The sequence below is a fragment of the Leucopleurus acutus genome, assembly GCF_964270905.1.
Source record: "Leucopleurus acutus genome assembly, chromosome: 13".
Taxonomy (NCBI): Eukaryota; Metazoa; Chordata; class Mammalia; order Artiodactyla; family Delphinidae; genus Leucopleurus; species Leucopleurus acutus.
Genome location: NC_139155.1, coordinates 50599421 through 50623874, shown reverse-complemented (window position 1 = coordinate 50623874; position 24454 = coordinate 50599421). Strand labels below are relative to the sequence as shown.

Sequence of the window (24454 nt, the reverse complement as noted above, 5' to 3'; positions counted from 1 at the left end):
CATTAAAAAATAAGTGGATGCAGTTTAGTTACAGATAAGTGTCATAAGGGAGAACGGGCAGGTTTAAAAGCCTTTGTAAGAGCACGGGATGGATCTCGTTCCAAATGCACCTCCCACCAAATGCAGGCAGGGAGCCCACATTCAGGCAACACTAAGTTCATTCCTGCAGGCGGATCAGCAGTGATCCAGCAGCTCCTTCCTAGGTCCCCAGGACAGCGTAAGAGGCTTTATCCCTTTGGGTCCTGGTGTATTACTTTTTAATTATCACGGGAAAAAAATCCATAAGTTCCTAGGTGAATTATAAATACATTCTGTTTCAAAAGAGAAATGCTCATCTCAATTTCAAGCAAGACCATCTGTATGAAAGAAGTACCAAAGCGGTCTACAGTAAATTTTTCATTAAATTCAACAGCTATCACTTTTTTGAAAAGTAAGTGAAAAGCGCCTTTACCTTTATCATTAAGGTTCACAAGATAAACCACCACACTCAGCCCCAAACCCACATCAAGTAAACTGGTCAAAAGCTGACAAAGTGCCGCATCCCCCGGAATTGATTTCTGCAAAGAGCAGATTACCTGGTGCAAGATGTCTATGGCAAGTGGAGGCCCAAAGGGCACGTCGGCTCCAGAGGGGTAGGGATGGTACATGTGCGGCTGGGTGAGGGGGGCTTGGATGATGAGCTGCTCGGTGCGGAAGAAAGGTCCGAAGTGTGTGTCGAAGTACTCCTTCTCCCGGCGCGCCTGGCTGCCGGGCGCAGACCAGAGGTCCACCGGGTCTGTCGTGACCTGCACAAACACCAGGCCCGAAGAACAGGCGGCGATGAAGGCCACGGAGAAGAAAACGATGCAGCCGGGGTGTCGGACGCAGAACAAGCCCCACCGTGTGAAGAGCCGCTGTAGACGGGCTTCGAAGGCAGCACCCAGAGAGTCAAAGCAGGACGGCCCCCCTGGAAGAGCGGGATAGGAAGAGAGGGTGGAGGTTAAGAGCCAAGCCATTCCTGAAAGTCGGAACGGGGAGAGCATCAGTTACCACTGCCCATAACGGGACTAGCGCCCACACAGGACACACCGGGACGTGCACAGGACGATCCCCTGCCCGCCCCCCACCAGCTACTTGTCTGCTCTGGAAGCAGCCCTGCTCACCTACCCACACCTATCCCCACCCCTAGAGGAACGGTGCTCACACACAAGCCTCGGAAAAGCAAAGTGCTCTCAGCACTCTGTCCAGAGCAGTTCCCTCCAACCTTTCCTGCTACCCCGGCTCTCAGCCTGCCATGCTGGCGCCTCCACAGCCCTCATCCCAGGCCAGGATCATTCTACTGCTATTATTAACTGCGTGGTTCTGATCTGCCACCCTGACCAGGTTGTTAGTGCCACAAAGGCAAGGACCCTCTCTCCATCACAGCCATGTCCTCGGCACGAGCTCAGGGCCTCTCCTGGAACAGGCATATAAACGTTTGTTGAGGAAATGAACACTCTAGTGCCAAAATGGTCCCAACCCTTTTAGTTAAGTACCAACGTGCCTACCTTTGTCACTGGCATTTACAGAGAAAGCAATATTGCCATCAATGGGGGTGTACTCGGAGACAAAATACCGTTTTCTGGAAAATAAAAGCATGCAAGTCGTGTTCGTGGACCTCAGCACAGTGAGGCTGTTCTTCTGACATTCCCACACGAGCTTTCCCATTGAAAGCTCACTTCCTCATCCTGTTCGCTTCCTCCCTAATTGGTGCCTGCCTTCCCTTAAGTTCTCTTGCTCTGGGTCTCTCTGCTCACCAGTCTCAGGGGAGAATTTATGAGGGTATTAAAAAAAAATTAATAAAGGATAATTTCACCTTGCAGCCCTCATTTACATTTCAAAGTTTTAGGTTCTTTAAAAACACAGTACACACTATATTGCAGGAGCAATGAGCACATCTAGGGCCTGGATCTTGGTTTCTAAACACCACTCTCCAGTGAAAGGAACCAGGACTCCTTGCAGAAGAGGATGCTTCTAGGGCTGGAGCAGGGAAAATAAGAGAACATCTTGTGATTCTAGAAAATAAGAACAAGCTTGAGAATTGGGGGTGGGGGTGGGGCATGCTTAAAAAAGCTTAGGAGCCACCGGAAGATGCTCCCAGTGGTTGAAACTGGGAAAATTTGAGCAATAAGATAAATGATGATACTGAACAGAGACCACAGGATTTTTTTTAAAAGTCCACGATGTAAACGTAACTGAATAAATAAATAAGGAGAGGAGAAAGGATAACTCTGTACAGAGTAAGCCCAGTTAGTAAATGGAGAAGGAACGAGGGAAATACAAAGGCACCAGCAGGCAAACACCACAGGAAATAAGTGTTGAAGACAAGATCCACGGATGGATGCTAAAATCAGTGGGCGACAGTTTGAGGAGAAACAAGGTATTAACATAGTCTCAACATAACCTCCTCTAAGATATTTATCAACTCCAAAGGGAGAAACAGTAACTTCACCATTACTGTTAGTAGAGAAACCCAGCCACCTTCTTAACGATCGAGGCTAAGCTCACCAGTGATGAGACATACTGACATCATAAGCCCTTGATATGATACATTGAGAAAGACACGTCACTTCTGTGATATTGTCAAAAACACCTAACCTCAACCTAATCACAAGAAAATATCAGATAAAGCCAAACTGGGGCACATTTTACAAAATAACTGACCAGCACTCATCAAAAGTGTCAAGGCCATAAGAGAAAAGGAAAGATGAGAAACTGTCACAGATTGGAGGAGATGAATAAAACAAAAAGTGAACGTGACATGGGATCCTGAAACAGAAAAAGGGTGTTAGAGAAAAAACTGGTGAAACTTGAAAAAAGACTGTGGTTTAGCCAACAACAGTATACCAATGTTATTTTCATGGTTTTGATTAAATTATATTCCATGGGTGATGTGCGTTGTAACCCTAGAGGAAGCCGGTAGAGGATATAAATAAACTCTACTATTTTTGTACCCTTTTGGTGAGTCTAAAATTATTTCAGAATAAAAAGTTAAAAAAATATGTGCTGTCCTAAGTCAAGACGCAGATACAGTATTGGATACAGTATTGCATCTGAAAGGATTTGAATCAGATTTGGCTCATGAGACTCTGTGTTAAAGAACGGCTGCTTTAAATCACATGCCATTTTGAATAAATCAATGAAACTGACTTCCAATGTTTTAACGGCTAAATAGGCTTTTGATTATTGACTAGTTGCAGGGCATAAGCAATTCATGGAATGCTATTCATGCAGATATTCGTTTCCTATTCTAATGAACCAAAGTCTACCGAGCGAAAGCTAGAAGTGCCACTTGGGTAATTTTGCTCTTCTTGTCCTGGAGGAAAAACAAAACGGATTACCTGTAGCACCACACGGCAAAGAATGCACCAAAGAACACGAGCAGGAATGCCATGTAGGTGCTCCACATGATGACGTACATGGCGTCCAGACCCAGGATTCTCCAGGGAACAGGAGGGGCGGGGGGCTGGGGCTTGGGCCCACAGACGATCGAGCAGTCCTGGCAGCTGCAGGGCCCCGTGACCTCATCCACGGACTCGTCACAGCCCTTGGTGGCATTGTTCATGGGTTCCATCTCATGGGCTGGAAGATCTGTGGGAAGGATTGTGTTGAGTGAGAATCTCCATTACAAAGAAAGCAAACACTACAAGGCTTGTGTTAAATTATATTTAAACCCAATGATAAGCACACTGAGAGTAACACAAATGGAAGAATAAAAAGGACTGGAGGTTTCTGGGTGATCAAGTTATGCTTTGCTGCTTAGTCCTGTAAAATTTTAAGTTAACCTCAATAACTCTGGGCATAGGGTTTGTCACCGAGATCCAAGTCCACCACATTCCACGGTAAACCTCCAATCAAGTTTTATCTCCACTGAGGAGCTAGTCTAATGCTATGGCAGAGCTTTTGAAAAAACTTTTTTTAATAAACAGCTTATTCGTTCAATTCTGTAGCAACACCTGAAGGCAATTCTTCTATCTCCACTCCCATGCCCAGCCCCTAACCAACCAGGGGCAGGATAAATGCTCTAGTTACCTCTCTCGCTGGAGGAAACTCTAGGACCTAGTGATCTGAATTTATCTTCCTACTGCAGGTTAAGGTTCCTGGGCTTTAAAAAAATCCTAAGTACAACACACCAAACGTGGAGGTCTTCATCCCCACCTGAAAAGATGGGCGTGATGGTGAAAGGCGCCTGGCCATTGTCCTTGTTGAACATGTACTCAATCCAGTTGGTGGCGTTGCAGGCTTCGGCCTCCTTCCCGCACAGCAGCCCCAGGGCTTTCTCGTTACTCGAGGGGGCCTCCACGTCCCTGCAGGCATTGTACATGGCTGGCAGGGGAGGAAGGGAAAAGACTGAAGCCGAGCTGCTTTAATTCACCAGATGAGATCTTACCGGAGGCCTCTCACGTGTGACCTTGGAAATCCAGACACACTGCAAGCAGGAGCCTCGGGCTGGGACTCGGCACAGTAAACACTAAGGGCGGGAAAGGAGGTCACCTCTGAAACCAGCTTGTCACCCTACAAGTAACATCAGGCCAGATTCCAAGCAACTTAAAAGTCAAAGACAGGAAAGGCTTACGTCATCCCAGTATCACCCCCAGTGCATGCAACAGCATACTGAAGGCCGAGCAAGGAGAAGCTAAGGACCTCAGTGTCTCTTCAGCCAGCAAAGCTGGTTCCAGGAAACTCTACAGCTGGAGAATGACGGCACTTCCAGGGTAAAAACTGGTTTCAGGACAGACTTCACATGTGAATGACCCCAATACCACTCTCTTTTTGGGTTTTATTTTAGTATGCATAAAGACAACACACGAAATAAGAATGTCAATGACATGTTGCACATAAGGAAGCAGTGGTAATGGGTCCTATCTTAATATTCAATTACCAGTCCCTGCTTGTTAGAAACTTCCCAGGACCTTCTTCCCCCAAACTTTAAGGAGATACTTATAAATTCATTGTGTTTTATCCTCACTCTTGAAAGACAATTTAGCTAGAGCAATAGTAGCTTCTTTAGAACTATGATAATTCCATTGCCCTCAGGCCTCTATCATTGCTGGTTAGAAAATCTCCAACTGTCATTCTTTTGAAGTGATTTCTATCTTTTCTCTACTTGCTTTGAAGTGATTTCTATCTTTTCTCTACTTGGTATTTGTCTTTGGAATTTTATAGTTTTCATGAGCTATATTTAGGTATGGATTCCTTTTTTAAATAGCTTTATTGAGATAATTCACATACCATACAATTCACCAATCTAAAGTTAAAATCTAACGGCTTTCAGCATATTCATAGATATGTGCAATCACCACCACAGTCAATTTTAAAACACTTTCATCACCTTAAAAAAAGAAACCTGGTATCTTTAACTAATGCTCCCTATCTCCCCATCCCCTCAAGCCCTAAGCAACAATTCATCTACTTTTGTCTCTATAGATTTGCCTATTTTGGACATTTCATATAAATGTAATCATATAATATATAGTCTTTTGACTGGCTTCTACCACTTAGCATGATGTCCATGTTGCAGCATGGATCCATATTTCATTCCTTTTTATGGTCAAATAATATTGCATCGTATGGATGTACCACATTTTGTTTATGTATCAGTTGATGGATATCTTCGTTGTTTCCACCTATTATGAACATATGTTTTCATTTCTCTTGTGAGTGGAACTGCTGGGTCATATGGTAACTCTATGTTTGTTTCAGGAACTGCCAGACTGTTTTCCAAAGTGACTGCACCATTTTACATCCCCACCAGAGTGTATGAAGGTTCTAATTTCTCTACATCCCCGCCAACATTTGTTATCTTTTCGATTCTAGCCACCCTAGTGGGTGTGAAGCGGTACCTCATTGTGGCTTTGATTGGCATGTCCTTGATGACTAATGATCTCAAGCATCACTGTGGTTTTGATTTGCATTTCCTTGATGACTAACGATCTCAAGCATCTTTTCATGAGCTTATCGACCATTTGTATAACATATTGGAGAAATGTTTACTCAGATCGTTTGCCCATTTTTAAATTGGGTTATCTACTTATTGAGTTGTCAGAAGTCTTTGTATATTCTAGATACAAATCCTTTATTAAATACATGATTTGCAAATATTGTTTTCGCCTCTTTTTGATGGTGTTCTTCGAAGCACAAGTTTTTTATTTATTTATTTATTTTTTTTGCGGTACGCGGGCCCCTCACTGTTGTGGCCTCTCCCGTTGCGGAGCACAGGCTCCGGATGCGCAGGCTCAGCAGCCATGGCTCACGGGCCCAGCCGCTCCGCGGCATGTGGGATCCTCCCGGACCGGGGCACGAACCCGTGTCCCCTGCATTGGCAGGTGGACTCTCAACCACTGCGCCACCAGGAAAGCCCAAGTTTTTTATTTTGATGAAGTCCAAGATATCTATTTCTTCCTTTTGTTTGCTCATGTTTTTGCTGTCATATCTAAGAATTCATTGCCAAATCTGAGGTCATGAAGATTTATCTTGATGTTTTGTTTTTTTTTAATTTTTAATCCTGATGTTTTCTTCTAAGAGTTTTCTAGTTTTAGCTCTTACATTTAGGTCTTTGATCCATTTTAAGTTTTTAAATGCAATTTTTAAAGGTCACACTCCATTTAAAGTTACTGCAAAATACTGGCTATATTCCTCATGTTGTACAGTACATCTTTGAGTCTATCTTATACCCAATATTTTGTACCTCCCACTCCCCCAGGTTTATATGCTGCCCCCCCTCGCCACTGGTAACCACATTTGTTCTCTATATCTGAGTCTCCTTCTTTTTTGTTATATTCACTAGTTTGTTGTATTTTTTAGATCCCACGTATATAAGTGAGATCATACAGTATTTAATTTTGTCTGTCTGACTTATTTCACTTAGCATAATGCGTCCATCCATGTTGCTGCAAACATTTTAAGTTAATTTTTGTATATGGTGTGAGGTAAGGGTACAACTTTGTTCTTTTGCATGTGGCTATCCAGTTGTCCAAGACCACTTGTTGCAGACTATTCTTTCCCCCATTGAATGGTCTTGACACCCTTGTCAAAAATCAGATGACCACAGATGTATGGGATTATTGTCAATTCTGTCTCATTTCTTTGTATGCCTATCCTTATACCAGTACCATACCATCTTGATTTCCACTGGTTGCTTAGTAAATTTTGAAACTGGGAAGTGTGATTCCTCCTATTTTGTCCTTCTTTTTTAGGATTGTTTTGGCTATTCTGGGTCCCCTGTAATTTCACGTGAATTTAAAAATCAGCCTGTCCATTTCTACAAAGAAGTCAGTTGGGATTCTGATAGGGATTGCACTGGCTCTGTAGATCAATTTGGGGAGTACTGCCATCTTATAACAATATTAAGTCTTTGATCCATGAACATGAGATGCCTTTCCATTTATAAAGATTCTCTTTAATTTCTTTTAATAATGTTCTTTAGTTTTTAGAATATGTTTCACACTTTTTTTGTTACACTTATTCCTAAGTATTTTATTCTTTTTTTTTTTGCGGTACGCAGGCCTCTCACTGTTGTGGCCTCTCCCGTTGCGGAGCACAGGCTCCAGACGCACAGGCTCAGCGGCCATGGCTCACGGGCCCAGCCGCTCCGCGGCACGTGAGATCCTCCCGGACCGGGGCACGAACCCATGTCCCCTGCATCGGCAGGCGGACTCTCAACCACTGCACCACCAGGGAAGTCCATTTTATTCTTTTTGATACTACTGTAAATGGAATTTTTTTTTAAATTTCACTTTCAGATTGTCCATTCCAAGTGAATAGAAATACAACTGATTTATATATATATTCTCTCTTTTTTTTTTTTTGGCCACGCCATGTAGTATGTGGGATCTTAGTTCTGCGACCAGGGATGAAACCCACGCCCCTTGCAGTATAAACAAGGACTCTTAACCACTGGACTGCCAGGTAAGCCCCTATTCTATTTCTTCTTAATTTATCTGGTTTGAGGATTCATTTTCTTTTCGTAAGCCTGAAGATTCATCTCTCATCCATTTTGGAAAATCCCCAGCCATTATCCTTTTACTTACTGTCTCTCCCCAGCTCTCTTACCCCCATATGTCACTTTTAATGATTTCCAGAACTTTATATCTCTATGCTGTTTTCTGAGTAATTCCCTCATATCTTCCAGCTAACCATTTGGTTTTCAGGTTTTAATTTATCAAATATTTCAAGGATACGGAAAATATGGAGAATATGATTCTCATGTACTTGCCACCCACCGCTACCGATCTTACTATTTTACAACATTTGCCTCAACATTAACAAAAACACATTATACATATAGCTGAAGCTCCCTCACTATCCCTTCCTATGGGCATCCACCCTTCCCCAAGGTAATCACAATCCTGAGTTTGATGTTTATTTTTCCCATGCACGTTTGTGTACTTTTATGATATATTGTATCCATAAATATGTAGTACTGTTTAGTATAAACATACTACATATGTTCTGTTACTTTCAGTATTTTTAAGTGTCATTCACGTGACTGACACAATCCTAATTCATCCATTTTAACATAACAGACTATGACTGTGCTCCAGTATACTGATCTGTTCTCCTCTTAATTAGCCCTTAGTGTCTGCTATTCATGTATCTTCTTTGGTAAGGTGTCTGTTCAGGTCTCTTGCCCACTTTTCAATCAGGTCGTTCACTTCCTTATTGTTGAGTTTTAAGAATTCTTCATATATTTTGGGTAACAGTCCTTCATGAGATTATGTCTTTTGTAAATATTTTCTCCCTGTCTGTGCTTGTCTTCTCATTCTCTTGATGTCTCCAATTTTTCATGATCACAGAAATGCTACAATGAACATTTTTATATGGTTCTCCCTCCTTACATGCATTAAGAGTTTCTCTAAGGTAGGCACCTCTAAGTGGAATTTCTGCGGTGAGGGTTTATTTATCTTCAAGTTTACCAGGTATTGCAAAACTATTTTTCAAATGGTTTTCAAACACTCACACCAAGTTACAGTTTCCAGTGGAGTAGTATATTAGCATTCCTCTGCCTCTACATCCTCACCAATATATCGAGTTGACCAATTTTTAAATCTGTGCCAATCTGATACATGAAATGGTAGCTCACTGTTTTAATCTGCATTTCACTGACTGCTACAGATGCTAATTATCTGTATTTATAAATCCTTTCACTTCTGGTTTCTGCTTTTCCTCTCTTGTCTAGAATCCTTTCTTACCTTAAAGTCATAAAGACATTCTATATTTACGTCTAAAAATTTCCAAGATTAGGATTTTTACTTTGTTAATCAAAAATAAAAATTAGATGAATAATTAATTTCTCACTCCATTTATCAACTAGCCCACTCTTTCCCTTAATGATTTGTAACAACACACCGGTATCAACTGTCCACATGGATGGTTCTGTTTCTACACAGAATGATCTCTCTTCATCCTGTCAGGCTGTCTTTTACGTCACATCTTTTGGTAGATTTATTCCTAGGTACCCTACTTTTTGTTGCTTTTGTGAATGGGATCTTTTCTCTAGTAAGTTTTTTTGTTACGTTTTTAACTGATCATTATAATTAAATTTATATGTTGCTCTTATAGTCAACAACTTTGATGAATTATTTTCTTATTTTATTTATTGTTTTTGGGCACATTCTTTATTCAGCTGCATCTAATCTTTTAATCTACTTAAATGACGATTCCGTTTTTTTTAATTTTTGGCTGCATTGGGTCATCATTGCAGCATACGGGCTTTTCTCTAGTTGTGGTGAGTGGGGGCTACTCTTCGTTGCAGTGCGTGGGCTTCTCATTGCAATGGCTTCTCTTGTTGCGGAGCACAGGCTCTAGGCACACAGGCTTCAGTAATTGTGGCACACAGGCTCAGTAGTTGTGGCGCACAGCTCTAGAGCACAGGCCCAGTAGTTGTGGTGCATGGGCTGAGTTGCTCCGTGGCATGAGGGATCTTCCCAGACCAGGGCTCGAACCTGTGTCCCCTGCATTGGCAGGCAGATTCTTAACCACTGCCTGCCTGTTATATATCTTAACCACTGTGCCACCAGGGAAGCCCTATAGTTCTATTTCTAATCTGTTCATTCTTTTTCTTTAGTGTCCTATTCTTGTAGAATTCTTTCATTTCAGTCATTTTCAACAAACATGACATGGTCTTTTTCAGATTGTTCTATGATTTCTAGTTGCTGGGGTACCCTTTCTCCTATTTGTTACACCTGCTTACTTTCTCTTCTCGTGATCTGTTTCTTCAAGGTCAAAAATCTCTCCTCTGCCAACTAGTTCTACCTTCCACCCCATCTCCTCAGTCTTGCAGTAATTCATGAAGTTATGCCTTTCATGTCCACTACAACCAAAGTTCCAATGGTTTCTAAAATATATAGAAATAAGCTTGCACATACTAAAAATTTCCATGTGGGAACTTATACTTAGGAAGGAGTTAAAGCAAATACTTTAAGGAGATTGTATAAAACGTTGTAGCTCAAGTCCCAGGATACAAGCAAAGCAACAACTCACATTTCAAGGCCAATGGAACTAAAAACTGTCATTTTCACAGAGTTGACAGGACAACAAAAAGGGACAATTTGATCCACTGTCCTGATACCAAATATAAAAGAGGAATAATTTAAAAGTTTACTTACCATTGGCAAAACTCTCTCCAACATAGTATTGTAATTCTTTTACGTTTGTTTTTGTCTGGTTTGTAACAGGATCAACATAATCTTCCACTGCTGTAACGTTCAGAAACTGACTTTGTCGAGGGCTACATGTCAGCTCACAAAACAGGTTCATTAGGTTATAAAAACAGGATGGACATCTAAAAGGAAAAGTAAACTGCTCTGTATGATTTCACGGATAATAGGGCCAGCAAAAAGATAATTTAAAATAGACAAAGAATGTTTAAAATTTATTGTAAAATGGCAAATGGATTACCATGAGGACATATTAAACCCAGCAATTCCAAACCTAAAACCTCATGTTAAAATAAAGACACCTCTTTAGAAACTGCCCTAATTACTACATTTGTGCTGCCCAGATGTAATTTCAAAAAGAGACAAATGCTCTCTGATTCTGCACTTTATAATTCAGACATGTTTTCTCTGTCTTGAAGTTAGAAGGACTTAGAAGCATCATGGTGGCAATTCTGATTGAGAAGAAAAAAGGGAAAAAATGAGATTTACACATTAGCTTTCATCTTATAACCTACTGAAGGGCTCTCTTCCGATCCCCAGATAATCCTAGGCTCTCTCTAAACACAAGAGGATTTCCCTGTGACATGAGAAGATAAAGAGAACAGCAGTGGTGTCCTCTGGCTGCATGCATTTCAGAAGCACCTGGGTTTTCTTAAGAACCACAACTGTCTGCTGTCTTCCAGGTTCAAAGTTTAAGCTTCTAATGTTGACCAGTTATGTGGCAGAAGACCTCTCTCTCCTCTTTGGTTCGCCGTCATCTGTAAAAGCTATTGCTTCATCAGACTTGCATTCTTGCAACAAAACCAATCAGGATTGCTCTCTATTCTGAACGCATCCAGACGACCACACGTGACACAGAACAAGGAAGGTGTGGTCCCAGCCTTCAAAGCCTCTGGTCTAGTGAAGGAGCAGACACCCACACTGACTTGCTTTCAGGAGTTCCGTGCTTTACTGTGACAAACAGGAACGACAATTACACCATTCAAACAGAATTCGCTCTTGGGGTGCACAGTTTTCTACTACTTTCCATAAATTACAAACCTCTTTCTATGTTACTCCATTTAATCTGTACAATCATCAGTTTGGACAGCTGCATAGTATTCCATATTAGCATCTCACTGTTTGCTATTATAAATAAAGCTTTGCTAACCTCTGACAACACGGGGAAAACTTGGTTATCTTTTGATGTTTACGCCCATAATACCTCACGTAGAGCAGGTGCTAGATAAATATATTTTGGCTAACTGACAGCTCCAATCTGGCTACAGCAACATCGACTAGGCTTCCTTCCACAAGATAAGCTGGTCTGATTAGAGTCTCAACTTTCTGATCTATTATATTGTTTGCTGTCCTCAGAGAACAATTTACAGATGGTTTTTCACTCTATATTGCCGATTGAAAATCTGAGAAGAAGCTAAGTTTCCGAGTGGACACCGACTTGTGCCCTGTCACCTGCAGTGACACCTGCATAGAGAAGCACATGTCCTTCCCACCCGCCTTTATCAGGGTGCTCAGCATGCTGATCTAAAGACCACCACCAGTTGGTTCTTCTGCACATTCGAGAACTGCTGGGTAAGCTTAGAGAACATGTATTACGAAGCCCTTTTCACTGCCCCGGTCACACAGAACACACTGGATGGCAAACTAATTTTGACAAAACCAGCCGACTCTGCCAAAACAAGCTTTGAGCAGTTACCAAAGGCCGGCTCTATGAGGCCTGGGTCACCATAGGAAGAGAGAACCACGCACAAAGCAGGGGAGGGAGGCAATGCAGAGGACTGCACGGAGGAGGGTCTCAGGTCAGAGAAATGGGCAGGAACCCCTCTCCTCCCCACAGCACGAAGGGGCTCAAGTCTGAAGGGGCCCAGACCCCAGTGCAGGTCCCCTTTGGGATGAAGACATCTCAGAGGAAAACCAAGTAGCAACTCTGAATGTAAAGAGAGAACTGAGTCTGATAATTATTACTTTATCAGAAGTTACTGTTTATTTCTGAGAAGTCATAAGATAGCATTCTTAAAACAAGAGCTAACTTTTAAACCTATTTTTTCTGCATGCCTGGCGGTCAACCCACCTGGACAGAAACTGCAGAGGCAGCTGCAGGTTGTCTTTCAGTGTCCGAAGCTGCTGAACATCACAGCAAAGACTGACGTTGCCGAAGAAGAACCCTGGACAGAGTTCCTTTTGGGTGAGAAAGCACGGACATCAGAGGAGCACAGTTAAATAAGGACAAGCATTCCTCAAATATAAGACCATTTTATTCATATTGCCCTTTTTAGGTACACAAGGGTGAGACACCTATATGCAAAGTGCTTGCAGAATTCTTTTAAAAGGCTATCATATTTACTGTTTATAACTAAGGATTCACAAAAGTAGAGGCAGTAGAGGCATTTTAATTTTTTTTTTCTAATTGGGAAGCTCACTTTCCTCCCTTGACAATCATTTTACCTCTTTTTAGGTTATTTGGTTAAATTTAACCAGAATGCTATTTACTCTTTCCATCAGTCACTCCAGGGAATGTCAAATGCCTTTAATAATTCTGATGAAAGGAGTAAGTCCAGGTGACCCGCTATTGTGTCAACTGCAGCCTCTAAGACCAGTCTTTCCACCTGGATATTTCCAGTTCTCTTCTAATATCCCTGTGTATCAGGGATGGTGAAAGAGACAACAGGAAACAGATTCCTGGTAGCAGCCAAAGTTCATAGGCTCTTGGTGGAAACCGGAGGAATCACTAAAGTGAACAGAGGACAAGGGAGTCACAGCCACTTAGCAGCCTCGTCCACTCAAGTCCTGAAATCTAGGAACAAGAAGAGTTAACTTTGAGTGTATTTTGAAGAAGCTGCTAAAGCAACATCTGAGGTACCAAGATCAGTCCCTAAGTAGTAACCTGATAATGGGAAACTTTATGAGCAAGGTATAGTAAGCCCCCCAAAATCACGCCTCTGGAGTTATGTTACCTTCTTTGTGCTACAGATAAGAGTTTGGGATGAGAAAAGCCCATTCATTTCATCTCTATCCCCACCCCACGGTAATATTTAAGGTATAATTGCAGAGGATCTCTGATTAGCATTTTGTGTTCCCAATGCCCAAGACAACTCACTCACCTGCACCAGGTCATAGCCGTCCTCTGGCAACGGCTTTGGTAGCCCAGAATATCTGCAATTGTACCTCTTATCTCCAGATGCAATTCCACATTCTCCATACCAAACACAGGACTGTGAAAATACCTACAAAAGTCAACCCAAAACTCGCTTCATTAGGGCCTCAGGGATAACACAAAGTTCAACAGCAAAGGGCACCCACTCAAGCCCCATTCACAGAAGCTTCCAAGGTTACCTGCAAAGCCAAGTAACAGCAAGAGGCACTGGTTAGTTTAACATTTTGACAAATATTAAAATAGACCAAAATGGACTTGTCAAGTCAGTCAGCGAAGGAGGTAACAGAAATTCCTTATTTACATGATTTCTACTTCCTGCTAGATTATTTATTAATAAGAGGAAGCTACAGTTCCACATAAGAGTCACTAACAATCAGTGTAGAAGAAAGCAAGATAGTATGTGAGTCTGTGATTACTAAGGCTCTATTTTTGCACATCTGTATAAGGAACTGTGTCAGGTCTAAATAATGAAAGATCATTTGCGTATCTGTTAAGGTTAATTAATATCAGCACACCATGAGTAATGTGAAGAAAAGACCGTAAGGAGGAGAAGAATGAATACCTTGTCCTCGAGATTTAAGTAAAAGGCAAGACATGTGCTCACTTTAAGGAAAATCCCCTCAGAATCTTAAAAACATAAAACCTCTTGTGTAAAGATTTCTCAAGAGCCACTCCTATTCCCCACGTGAGTCACATGGTGGGGTTGGGGGGAGGAGGGCACCATGTGACTCATCCCATCAGCAAGGCCACCGAGCTCCACCAAGCTGGCCAGGGTCACGGCCGGCATGACCCTGCAATCAGCTATCGTGTAGGGAAACAGGGACTGTTGAGAAGCAACCATGGATCCCAAGATACCTGTTGGAAAAGTCATTTTAAAAAAATCGGCATAGAAGCAAGAGAGTGAATTCTCTCCAGGGGCAGTGGCACATGGGCCGCACACTGCAAGGAGTTAAGCTGGGCTGTGTTGGTCGCCGGCATCAAGACACAAATCCCACAACAGGCCTTGAAAACATGAAAGGAAAAACAGGCAGGAGGTTGAGGGGTGTTGAAAGGAAATCTAAGGGCCCAAATGACTTGTCTCTGAATTCATTCTTCAGATTTTTTAAAACAGAAATTATGACTTACCCCATCTTGTTTCATTAAAAGTCATATGTTTAGGCCACAAGGAAGGGAAATTATACAAATGAGGAAGCAACAAGCATTTAACAACACCACATCCCAAACCTCTGGCAAGAAGTTGCAAAATTCCACCATTTCTATATAAGAAGACTCATAATTATGTCCATAAACCTAGCGAATCTAGGGAAAGTACTGCCCTTTCCAAAACTCTGGGTTTCCCACTAAAAGGTCATTATCCATCTACTGAAGTTTGAAAAGGCAAATAAGCTAAGGAGGGGTGACAACTGCTGATACTGACCCGTAATTTACACACAAGGGACACGTCCCTTGGACTCCCCCTCACAGAATTCTCAACAGACCAACAGGGCAAGCAGGTCCCGGCCAGGGGGCACTCTGGCACGTCACCCACAGGGGTGGCAGGAATCCAGTCATAAAAACGCAACTCTGGCATGACTAACAGGACGGACATCTGGAGTCTAATTTCCCCTTCCTCAGCACTTAGCACTCTACGGGAAAATAAAGATGACCCAATGCTGTTTGGTCCCTATTTACAAGATCATCCTTTATAATCTACACCATTTGTTTCAAAGCAAAGTTGTTTCCACCCACCAAGTAGAAGAGATGGGGCGGGGGGTGGGGTAGGGAGGAAGGGCTGAGGGTTGAGCTTGAGGGGCGGGAGATCAGGAGTCCTGGGTTCCTCAATAAATGTTGAGCCTGGCTGCACCTGGAGCAGGTAACCTGGCTGAGAAGAGCAGGAGTCTCCCACCTGTGAACTGCACTCAAAACCCCGCTTACGTCACAGTTCTGGTGTGAACACTGAATGCGGGAATAAAGGAGGAAGTGCTTAGGAAACTAGAAAGCACTACCACTCAAACGTAAGGAATTATTCTTAATGTCTTCCAACTGTTTGGGACCTCACAAAAGAGGATCCAAAGACCTGAAGAAAATAAACTGCTCATGGTTTCTTTGGGGCCAGGAAAAAACTGGGCTTGAGTCACTGCTCTTAGGTTTGCTTTCCCAAGTCACCTACCTAAAGAAGCATGAACCGGCGGGGCCCAAAGGTACTCACAGGCCACTCGCTGTGTACCAGGCACTGTTTTTAACTGTTCTTACATATTAACCCAATGAATCCTTACAACAAATGCACGAGGGAAGTTTTTTTTTTTGGCCACACCACGCGGCATGCGTGATCCTAGTTCCCCGACCAGGGATAGAACCCGTACTCCCTGCAGTGGAAGCGCAGAGTCTTAACCACTGGACCGCCAGGGAAAGTCCTGGGAGGTGCTATTATGCCCAATTTACAGATGAGCAAACAGAGGCAGAGAGGCTAAATAACTTGTCCCAAAGCAGCAGAGCCAGGATTCAAACCAGAACATTCTAGTTCCAGAAACAGACTCTCAATAAGATATAATCAACCCTATAATTAAGGTCCTCCCTCAAGGGGGTCCATCACCCATCCCTTGTGCAGGCCGGTGCGCCTGTGCACTCACTCACATGGCTGCACAGGTGGGGAGGCCTCTTCCCCACCTCGAGTCTCTCTCCCCGACTCCCCTCGGCTCACCTACAGCTGAAACCCGAGCATCTCCTTCAACCGCAGGCCCCAGCAGGCCCCTGGGGACCTCCACCACCTGGCTTCCTCCTCACCCACGTGTTCAACCTCATCTCTGTTTTGGTCCCTTCACCTGCTCCTGCCCATGAAGCTGCTCCATTTCACCCTCCCGCTCAGTCAGACCACCCCCAACTCCTCTCCAGCTGCACCTCCAACCGCCTGCTGCACAGCCCAGGTGCTCAAAAGGAAACCAGTCTTTCCTCCATCGCCAGGCCCTCTTCATCAGGGGCTCAGGCCCAGGTACCTTTCCCACCAACCTCCCAGGAAGCCTCGGCGGTGCAGCCTCCCTCACCCCTTCCCCCCCAACCCCTTCCCTGCGAGCCCACAGCCATCCTCTGTCCACCTCATCACCTCCCACCACGTGGTCTGCTCCCATGGGGGTACACCACGCCCACGGCACCCAGGCACTGGATAAGGGTGCCCCTGTCACCTCAATCCCGCAGCAGATCTGTGAGGCTGCCACTAAAATAACACCATTTCACATATGAGGAAACTGAGGGTTACACAGGTAAAGTGACCCATCTGAGGCCACATCTGAGAACGGCAGAGCCAGACCCGACCCAAGGCCTGGCTGGTTTGCAAGCTGGAGCTCTTACTCCTTATGCTGCACGAGGGTCACTCCTCAGCGGACCACTGATTAGGCTGAGCTCATCTATGCAGCCCGTCAAGAACCTAGTTGACATCCGAACAACTGGGGTTTCCAGGCTCCAAAGTGCCACGGCCCAGCGGTCGGACTTTATCAACGAAGACAACGGCTCACCTCAAGATCCCTGGGAGATGTCCTGGAATGTCAGGGCAGCACAAGCCGACACCAAGACTAAGGGCAGGCCGAGCAATCAAGGGCTCAGGTCCAGGCCGCGTACTTCCTTTCTCAGGGAAGCAAGGTGTCTGGGTGAAAGCTGCCTTTGCTCTGATACAAGAACAACTGGTGCTGACTTCACACCAATGATACTCACCTGGGGAAGGACATCTCCTGCCCGATACTGAAATAAACCCACCAAGGCTGGAGGTCTGACAGAGCCCAAAGGGCACCAGACTGCATGTGAGCTCAGCTCTAGAGATGGACGGTGGTAGTTGCACAACATGTGTTGTACCTAATGTCCCTGAACTGTACTTTAACTTAAAATGCACAACATGTGTTGCACAACATGTGTTGTACCTAATGTCCCTGAACTGTACTTTAACTTAAAATGGTCGATTTTATGTGTATTTTATCACAATACATGAGCTCGGATGCCCTTCACCATGTAAGAGAAAAGCCCAGTGGCAAGGACTGCAGACAGCACGTTCTTGGTTATACTGAGATTAAACAGAGAAGGGTGACCGTCAGTTGAAACACCATGGGTCTGAGCGTCATGCAACACAGCCAGAGTCTCTAATAACAGGTGTTGTCAAAGCTCCACTTGGGGTCAGTGGGGGACAAGTTCAAAGAATGATGATTCTTCACAGTTCATCTCATGGGCACTGATCAGTCTTACAGAGCTATTCATGACCACAAGAACTGTCTTATTTAAGCATTTAAACATTTGACTGATTCCTAAAATGTTAAATGAGTGTAGATTTTATTTTCCTTAATTACAGAGCACCCACCCATCACAAATATTCAAACATTACAGGTGTATATGAGATAACATTGGAAGCTCCCCCTTACCTCTCCACTGCCACCCCATTCGTCAGATTTAACCAATGCTAACTTATTAGATCTAGGTCTTCTGGGCTTTCAATTCCCTCCCACAGGCAAACCTGTAGAGATATATCCACGTAAACACACACAAATGCAGTAACTTTTACATAATCTCTACTACCTTCCGTGACTGGCTGTTGACTCTACCTGAACTGCCTCTACATGTATTTCTCGGGGTCCCCAAGGCCGGACTCCAGCCCTTGTCTGCCCTCCCTTGTTTTCTCCACACATTTCAGTCCACCCCCATCTTGGAACGGCCTCCCCGTTTACAAGCTTCACCCAAGACTCACTGCCTCCACTAAATTTAACTCTGACTCCTATCACCTGGATCTGGTCATCGTGCTCCCCCGTCGGGTGAGCTGTCCTGGGGCAGAGGCAGGTTGGCCCCAGGCAGCACCTGGCTGGTGCTCACGGGCATCCATCCTCACTGCTTGAGTCAGCAGGTGTCCTGCACCCAGAGCTCCGGCGAACCATTTCTCTGTGACTTACATTCCACAAGCTCCCCTGGGGATCCACCAGGACGCAGTGGATAAACTTTTCCTTAGAGGACCAAATATTAAATATGATAGGTTTGTGGGCCCTAAGGTCTCTGTGCTACATACTCAACCTTGTCTGCTGTAGCTCAAAAGTATCCACAGACAATGGGTAAAAGATGGGCGTGGGTGTGTCCCAAGAAAACTATCCACAGCTACAGGCTCTAGCCAGGTCATAATTTGCTGGCTCCTGCTCTAAGATCAAGGAGAATTTATGAGTATCACAAAGTTGTGCATGAAGGCAGAAGTTGCAAGAGTATTTTCTTGCCTTGGTCTCGAATGCCCTGTGAGGCCACAGAATCCTAAAGGGCAGAGCCCAGGTGTTATACTTCCTTTGAAATTTTCTATAGTATCTCATCCAGTGTTCACTCATTCAGAAACTGTCAAAACGTACAAGATGAGTTAAAGGAGCTTGACTGGATTATGTAAGAAGTTGCTTTGGCTTTAACCCAGAATTTAGTAGTGACAAGCCTAGGCTATCTCTGCTTTTAAAGGTTAGGCCACATGGTTATTTCACAACATGCTCTAGAGTTTAATTATTGGATATATGACTGCACAGGGAAGCATCTTTCAATAATAATAGGAATAGTTCAGGAAAGTTAAAAAAAAAAATGCCCCTTCTGCTATGTGTCAGCAACTCTAGCAGCTGCTAAACAGACTCTAATTGGGAGCTCCCTGAAAGCACATCTTATCACATGGAGAAGCTCTGCACATCAGCAACAGAATTCTATACTCCAGGGTGAATATTAACTCGTGTTCAAATGCTTAATGAACATCAACTGAGTGCCAGGCACAAAGTTGAGTGATTTCTCCCGCATTGCCTCGTTTATTTCTCAGACACCCCATGGAATAGTAGTATCACAGAATTTTACAGGTAAGGAAACTGGAGCTCAGAGAGGATTCTCTGAGGTCACATGGCTCATAAGTGAGAAAACCAGTAATGAGAAACAAGATTTTGAATGCCAAGTTAAGCATTCTCCCTCCTATTCACCTCCATACCCACCCCACCAGCTGCAGCACTGTTCAAACTTCAGCTCAGTTTGTACATGGACGTACCCTTAGATTGTGACAATGTGCTAGGGATGGGCTGTCCCCTCCACTATCATCCTACACAGGTGTCCCTCTTTCCACACAGCCTTGTTCAGCTGCAGGACTAATGACTACCATTTACATACAACTCTAGGCAGCTGTCAAGTCCTGACTCACTTTCTCAGGACCAGTGACTGTCCTCAGCCCCAGGCCTGTACCTGGCCATCCCATGCAGATGCAGTGCAGGGCCTGGGCCCCTCACCTCTGCTGCTGTCCTGGATGAGTAAAGCTCACGATGGAACCTGGAGACACACCCAGCTGCAGCTCTGGCGAGGGGTGGAGCTGAGGGGCTGGCCTGGCCAGTCAGGATAACCCAGGAGGCGGTGGCCCAGAGAATCCTGTCCAGAGATTAAGCTGCCTGCTGTGTCCTTTGGGGTCAGGTATGTAGACCAAACAAATATGACAGGACATTTGGGGTGGAGGCTGGTCTACTCTGACTTTTATTGACGGAATTCTCTGGAACTCTGTTTTATAGCCAACCTGGGGTAGACATATCCACATAACAAAGGATAATTTGTGTGAGCACCAGGCATGCCTTTAGATGGGTATTTTAGATATATTTTTCGAGTTAGATGGGCTCAGCCAATCTTCACTTTACAGATAACCCCTCCAGCTTGCAGTTTAACTGACTTGCCCAAGGTCACACTATTAGTTAGTCTTAGACATTTCTGAGCTCCCGCACTCACAAGTTTGAAAAATAATCCAAAAGCCACAAGGCTAAACCAAAACCATGAAAGTGGATGGGGGTGTATACTGTCCGCAGGTGTTTTCCTAAGGAATGTTCACACAACGTGACAATTGAACCAAGGGTCAGGCCAGTAGGCTAAATCCACCCCTGATCTATCACAGGCTTTTGGAGAAGCCACACTGGAGCCAGCAACATGCCTTGAACGTTACTGGCCAAGTAGAACATCTGCTAAACACCCATTCAACAGAGCTTGCTAAATATGAATAACCTGGCAGCAATATTCTGAATTTGAATAAAGCAGAGCCCGGAAGTCAGAAGACAGTGGCTCAAGCCCCAGTCTGCCATTTACCAACTATGACCTTGAGACAAACTTCAGCCTTAATATCCACATCTGTAAAACAGGAAAAACAGCATCACACCTATCTTAAGGAGTCTTGGGAGGTTAAAACAAGACCAAAGGTGTCATCGCAATGGAGTACTATGCAAAAATTAGGTAATTCCTTTTTCCTTAGTCTCTTGTAATCCAGGATGCCATTTAAAAATATTGAGATAATTTACATACCATAAATTCACCATTGAAGTGTACAGTTTAATGGTTTTTAGTAACAATTGGGTAACTTTCCCCCCTATTTTCTCCAGTTTTCCTTTCATCTGCCCAGTAAGCATTAATTCACCCTCCAACACTCAGCTCAAAAATGGACTCCCCATCACATTCTGTCCCTTTATTAGAGCACACTTTTCTTTGCATTGTAATTTTTCTGTGTATCCACTCGTGCTCCCATCAACTATGAGCAAGACAGGGATAGTAACTACTAACTTTTACATAGCACTTTACAGTTTGTAGACAGACCACTTTCTGACTAGGTGATTCTTTCGATCTACTATTGTATCCTACATTGCACTCACTTCACATTTATGAAATTACTGAATGACGGTAATTTGAGTTCCTCCGTGGCCCAATTCTAAAGATTCCCTCACAAATCCCCCAAGAGCACACTTGCATCAGAGAGAGCAGGGGTTTTCTGGGTTTGTGTGTATGTGTGTGTGTGTGTGTGTGTGTGTGTGTGTGTGTGTGTGTGTGTGTGTGTGTGTGTGTGTGTGTGTGTTTTAAAGTTTTCTTGCCAAAGCAAATATTCTAAAGACTGAAAATAACAAGCATGTTCCAAGCAAAGGAAAGCCTGTCGGGCCACCGTTGATCTTTGCAATCACGGAGACAACAAAGGCAAATCCAATTCTGATCTCTAGTAGCCTCTGAATGTCTCACCGATCTTATCCCCTCACCCAAATCCATGAAGGCCCAATGATTTGTTGATTCAGGCCATGCTGGAGATGGTAAAATATAGTTCTCGCCCTCAAGGAGCCTGCAGCACGGTAGTTCATTCAAACAATATTTCTCTGTCCTTCCACAAGCACCCCGAGAAGTAGGTGAAGTTGTTAACCCCATTTTACAGAGGAGGAGACTGCCTTTGCCCAAGATCACTCCTGGTAAGAGGAAGAGTCAAGACCCACACCAGGTCTTTTAACTCCAAGTCTTGTGCCAGGCCGTAAACGCTGCTGCTGCTGGAGCAGTTTAAACAAAGATCGAGAACTTCAGAGTGAAGGCATTCTAGTTGGGGGAACAGAATAACAATGTCACAGATGAAGATGCTTTTGAACTGGGCCTTGGAAGATGGGCAGGGTTTTGACAGCAAGTAGTTTATTTGGCTGGAGAGCTGGTGCCCTTCACAGATCTGTGGGTGAAAGAGCAGACGAGGCACCTGAGATCAGGTTAGAGACGGCCCACTCCAGGCTTCCGCACAGGTAATGTGTCATCTGTAACACACCCCTGAAAGCACTCCTTTTAGGAGGAGTGGAGGGAGGGGAAGGGTTACCCAGGAAAGAGGATTCTTTGTTCTGGGTAATATGACAAACACTGAAGGAATACAAAGACCTATTCAGCAAGGCGTTTTCTTTCTGCCCACTTGCTAATAATAAAAAGCCTCATTTTCCCTTGATTACTTATGTTAGTAAAATAACTGATCACAGCATCAATCAAGGAATGGGAGAGACTGGGGAAGATTACCCACATTCACTCCAATTTCAGAAAGTTATTCTTCAATGCTCTCAGGCTGAAAGATTAACCCATTCCCCATCTCCTCAGGAAAAGCAGTTTTAATGGCTTAATTCCTACCCAGGCCTCATTATGGTGCAAGTCCCTCAAGAAAAAGCTTATAAATATTACAGTCAGGAGAGATGCGTACTACTTCTCAAAACTGCACACATATTTGGATGAGCACAAGGTTTAAAACCCACGCAGTCTTAGTAATGTGATTTCATCATCTGTAAAACTTAAAAGTCAAGGAAAGCAAAAATCCCCCACCCCACAAAGGTATTTCAGACTTTATGAAGGACAGTTAGTCTGCAATTCTGTGACAGAACTTTACTGGTGCTCAGACTCAACCCAGACGAGCTGCTCATCACTGGTGAGAATTCTAAAAGCGGGAACCGCCCGCCCCCCCCCCATCACATCTCGGGTGTGAGGAAATGCAGGTACTGAAAGCCTCTGCAGACATGAGGGAGCTAATCTTAAAAATATCAACACGAGGGTCTCCAGTTCATATCTGCAAACCCTCTCAAGGCTTCCAGGCATTTTGCAAGAAACTTGTGACCAACCCCTGACCTATCCCAAAAGTCCTAGGAGGAGAGGCACTCATTTACCATCAGCCCTGGCTGCTACCTTGAGGTAAAAGGATTTCAGAGATAAATTAAAGCTACTTAACCATGTGAAGCCCGCCTGTTAGATCCTAACCTAAAACTCTCGGGAAACTGAATAGCTGTATTTTCAAAGCAAATAACTGCTGCTATTTCTTGAGTTTTTACTACAGTGATGCGATCTCTCCAAACATCATTATGCATGGAGGGACCTCAATAACTGTATGAGGAATTGCTTATCTTCAGAAAAAGTTAGGCTTGAAAGAGTAATGAGCCCAAAGCCACAGAGCTAGCAGGCGGTCTACCGGTTGACCCCATTCCAAAGCACCGCCCCGAAACCTGCTTTCCTCTGCCTCCCCTCCCCACCAGGTGTGTGCTCTTCCACAAGCCCACACCCCTGGCGACGCCCACACGCACACACAGGAGGCCCTTCCCAGTCAGCCACACCTACCCCCCTGCTGAGAACTATGCAGACGCCTCAGGAGAGCTTTTCCTGGTGCAGGAAACCCCTTGATCTGCCTTCCCCTGGGATTCACTGCCCCCTCATCACTGACACACCTATGAGTGGGCACGAGAACCTGGGATTCCCATCCGGATCTGGTTTAATCAGCACTAAATCCTTAGACATCCCTCCGGACACCCACAGTTTTAAAGGATAAAACTGTAGACACACAAATAGCAGCGAGGCGCTCATGCCCAGGGCTTCTACCAAACCAGGGGAAAGCCGACCCAGGGAGTTCCAGGCCCCTCCTCTCCACGGCTGGTATTGCGAAATCCAATTAACCCGTGCACCTGTCGGCCTCAGCTTCTAGAGATGTAAAGGGAGTGGGTAAGAAGTAACTTGCACTCTTTAGAAGACCAAGCTGCCTTCTGTAAAGTACTTAGGGCTGTTCCAATCTGGGGCCTGACGGATTGCTAACTTTATCTCCCCTCCCTCCTTCACCTTTAGGGGAGCGGGGGAAGAAATAAAGTGGTCAGATCTTCTAAACACATTTACAAAGAATTCGCGTACCTCTGGCAGAATTAAGGGGGGAAAGGCAGGTTAAATAATACGAACCCTATTTCCTCTCTGCCCATGTTCTTCCTCCTCTCTTCACCCCATACCCTAAATCCAGAAACGAGGTGACCACAGGTGAAAGGAGCTCCAAACAGGTCAAATAAGCAGCCCCCAGTTGCCACCGTCTTCCAGACCACAGGGAAAACCGCGTGGC

The 24454-nt window shown here is 44.2% G+C and overlaps 1 protein-coding gene across 3 annotated transcripts in view; it reads right to left on the bottom strand.

Annotated features, from left to right (window-relative positions):
• Positions 1 to 24454, bottom strand: part of NPC1 (NPC intracellular cholesterol transporter 1) — a 47845-nt gene that overhangs the window by 23054 nt on the left and 337 nt on the right. Inside the window, exons 1-8 of one of the 3 annotated variants that reach the window (XM_082853491.1) lie at positions 17515 to 20755; positions 13778 to 13900; positions 12748 to 12854; positions 10626 to 10801; positions 4177 to 4344; positions 3360 to 3609; positions 1527 to 1600; positions 576 to 946 (exon numbers count right to left, since the gene is read on the bottom strand). In XM_082853491.1, the coding sequence (XP_082709617.1) occupies positions 576 to 946; positions 1527 to 1600; positions 3360 to 3609; positions 4177 to 4344; positions 10626 to 10801; positions 12748 to 12854; positions 13778 to 13900; positions 17515 to 17643 (1398 nt within the window). In that variant the 5' untranslated portion in view covers positions 17644 to 20755. Of the gene's footprint in view, positions 1 to 575; positions 947 to 1526; positions 1601 to 3359; positions 3610 to 4176; positions 4345 to 10625; positions 10802 to 12747; positions 12855 to 13777; positions 13901 to 17514; positions 20756 to 24454 lie in introns of those variants that run through there. The other 2 variants (XM_082853489.1, XM_082853490.1) reach the window with 2 other exon arrangements.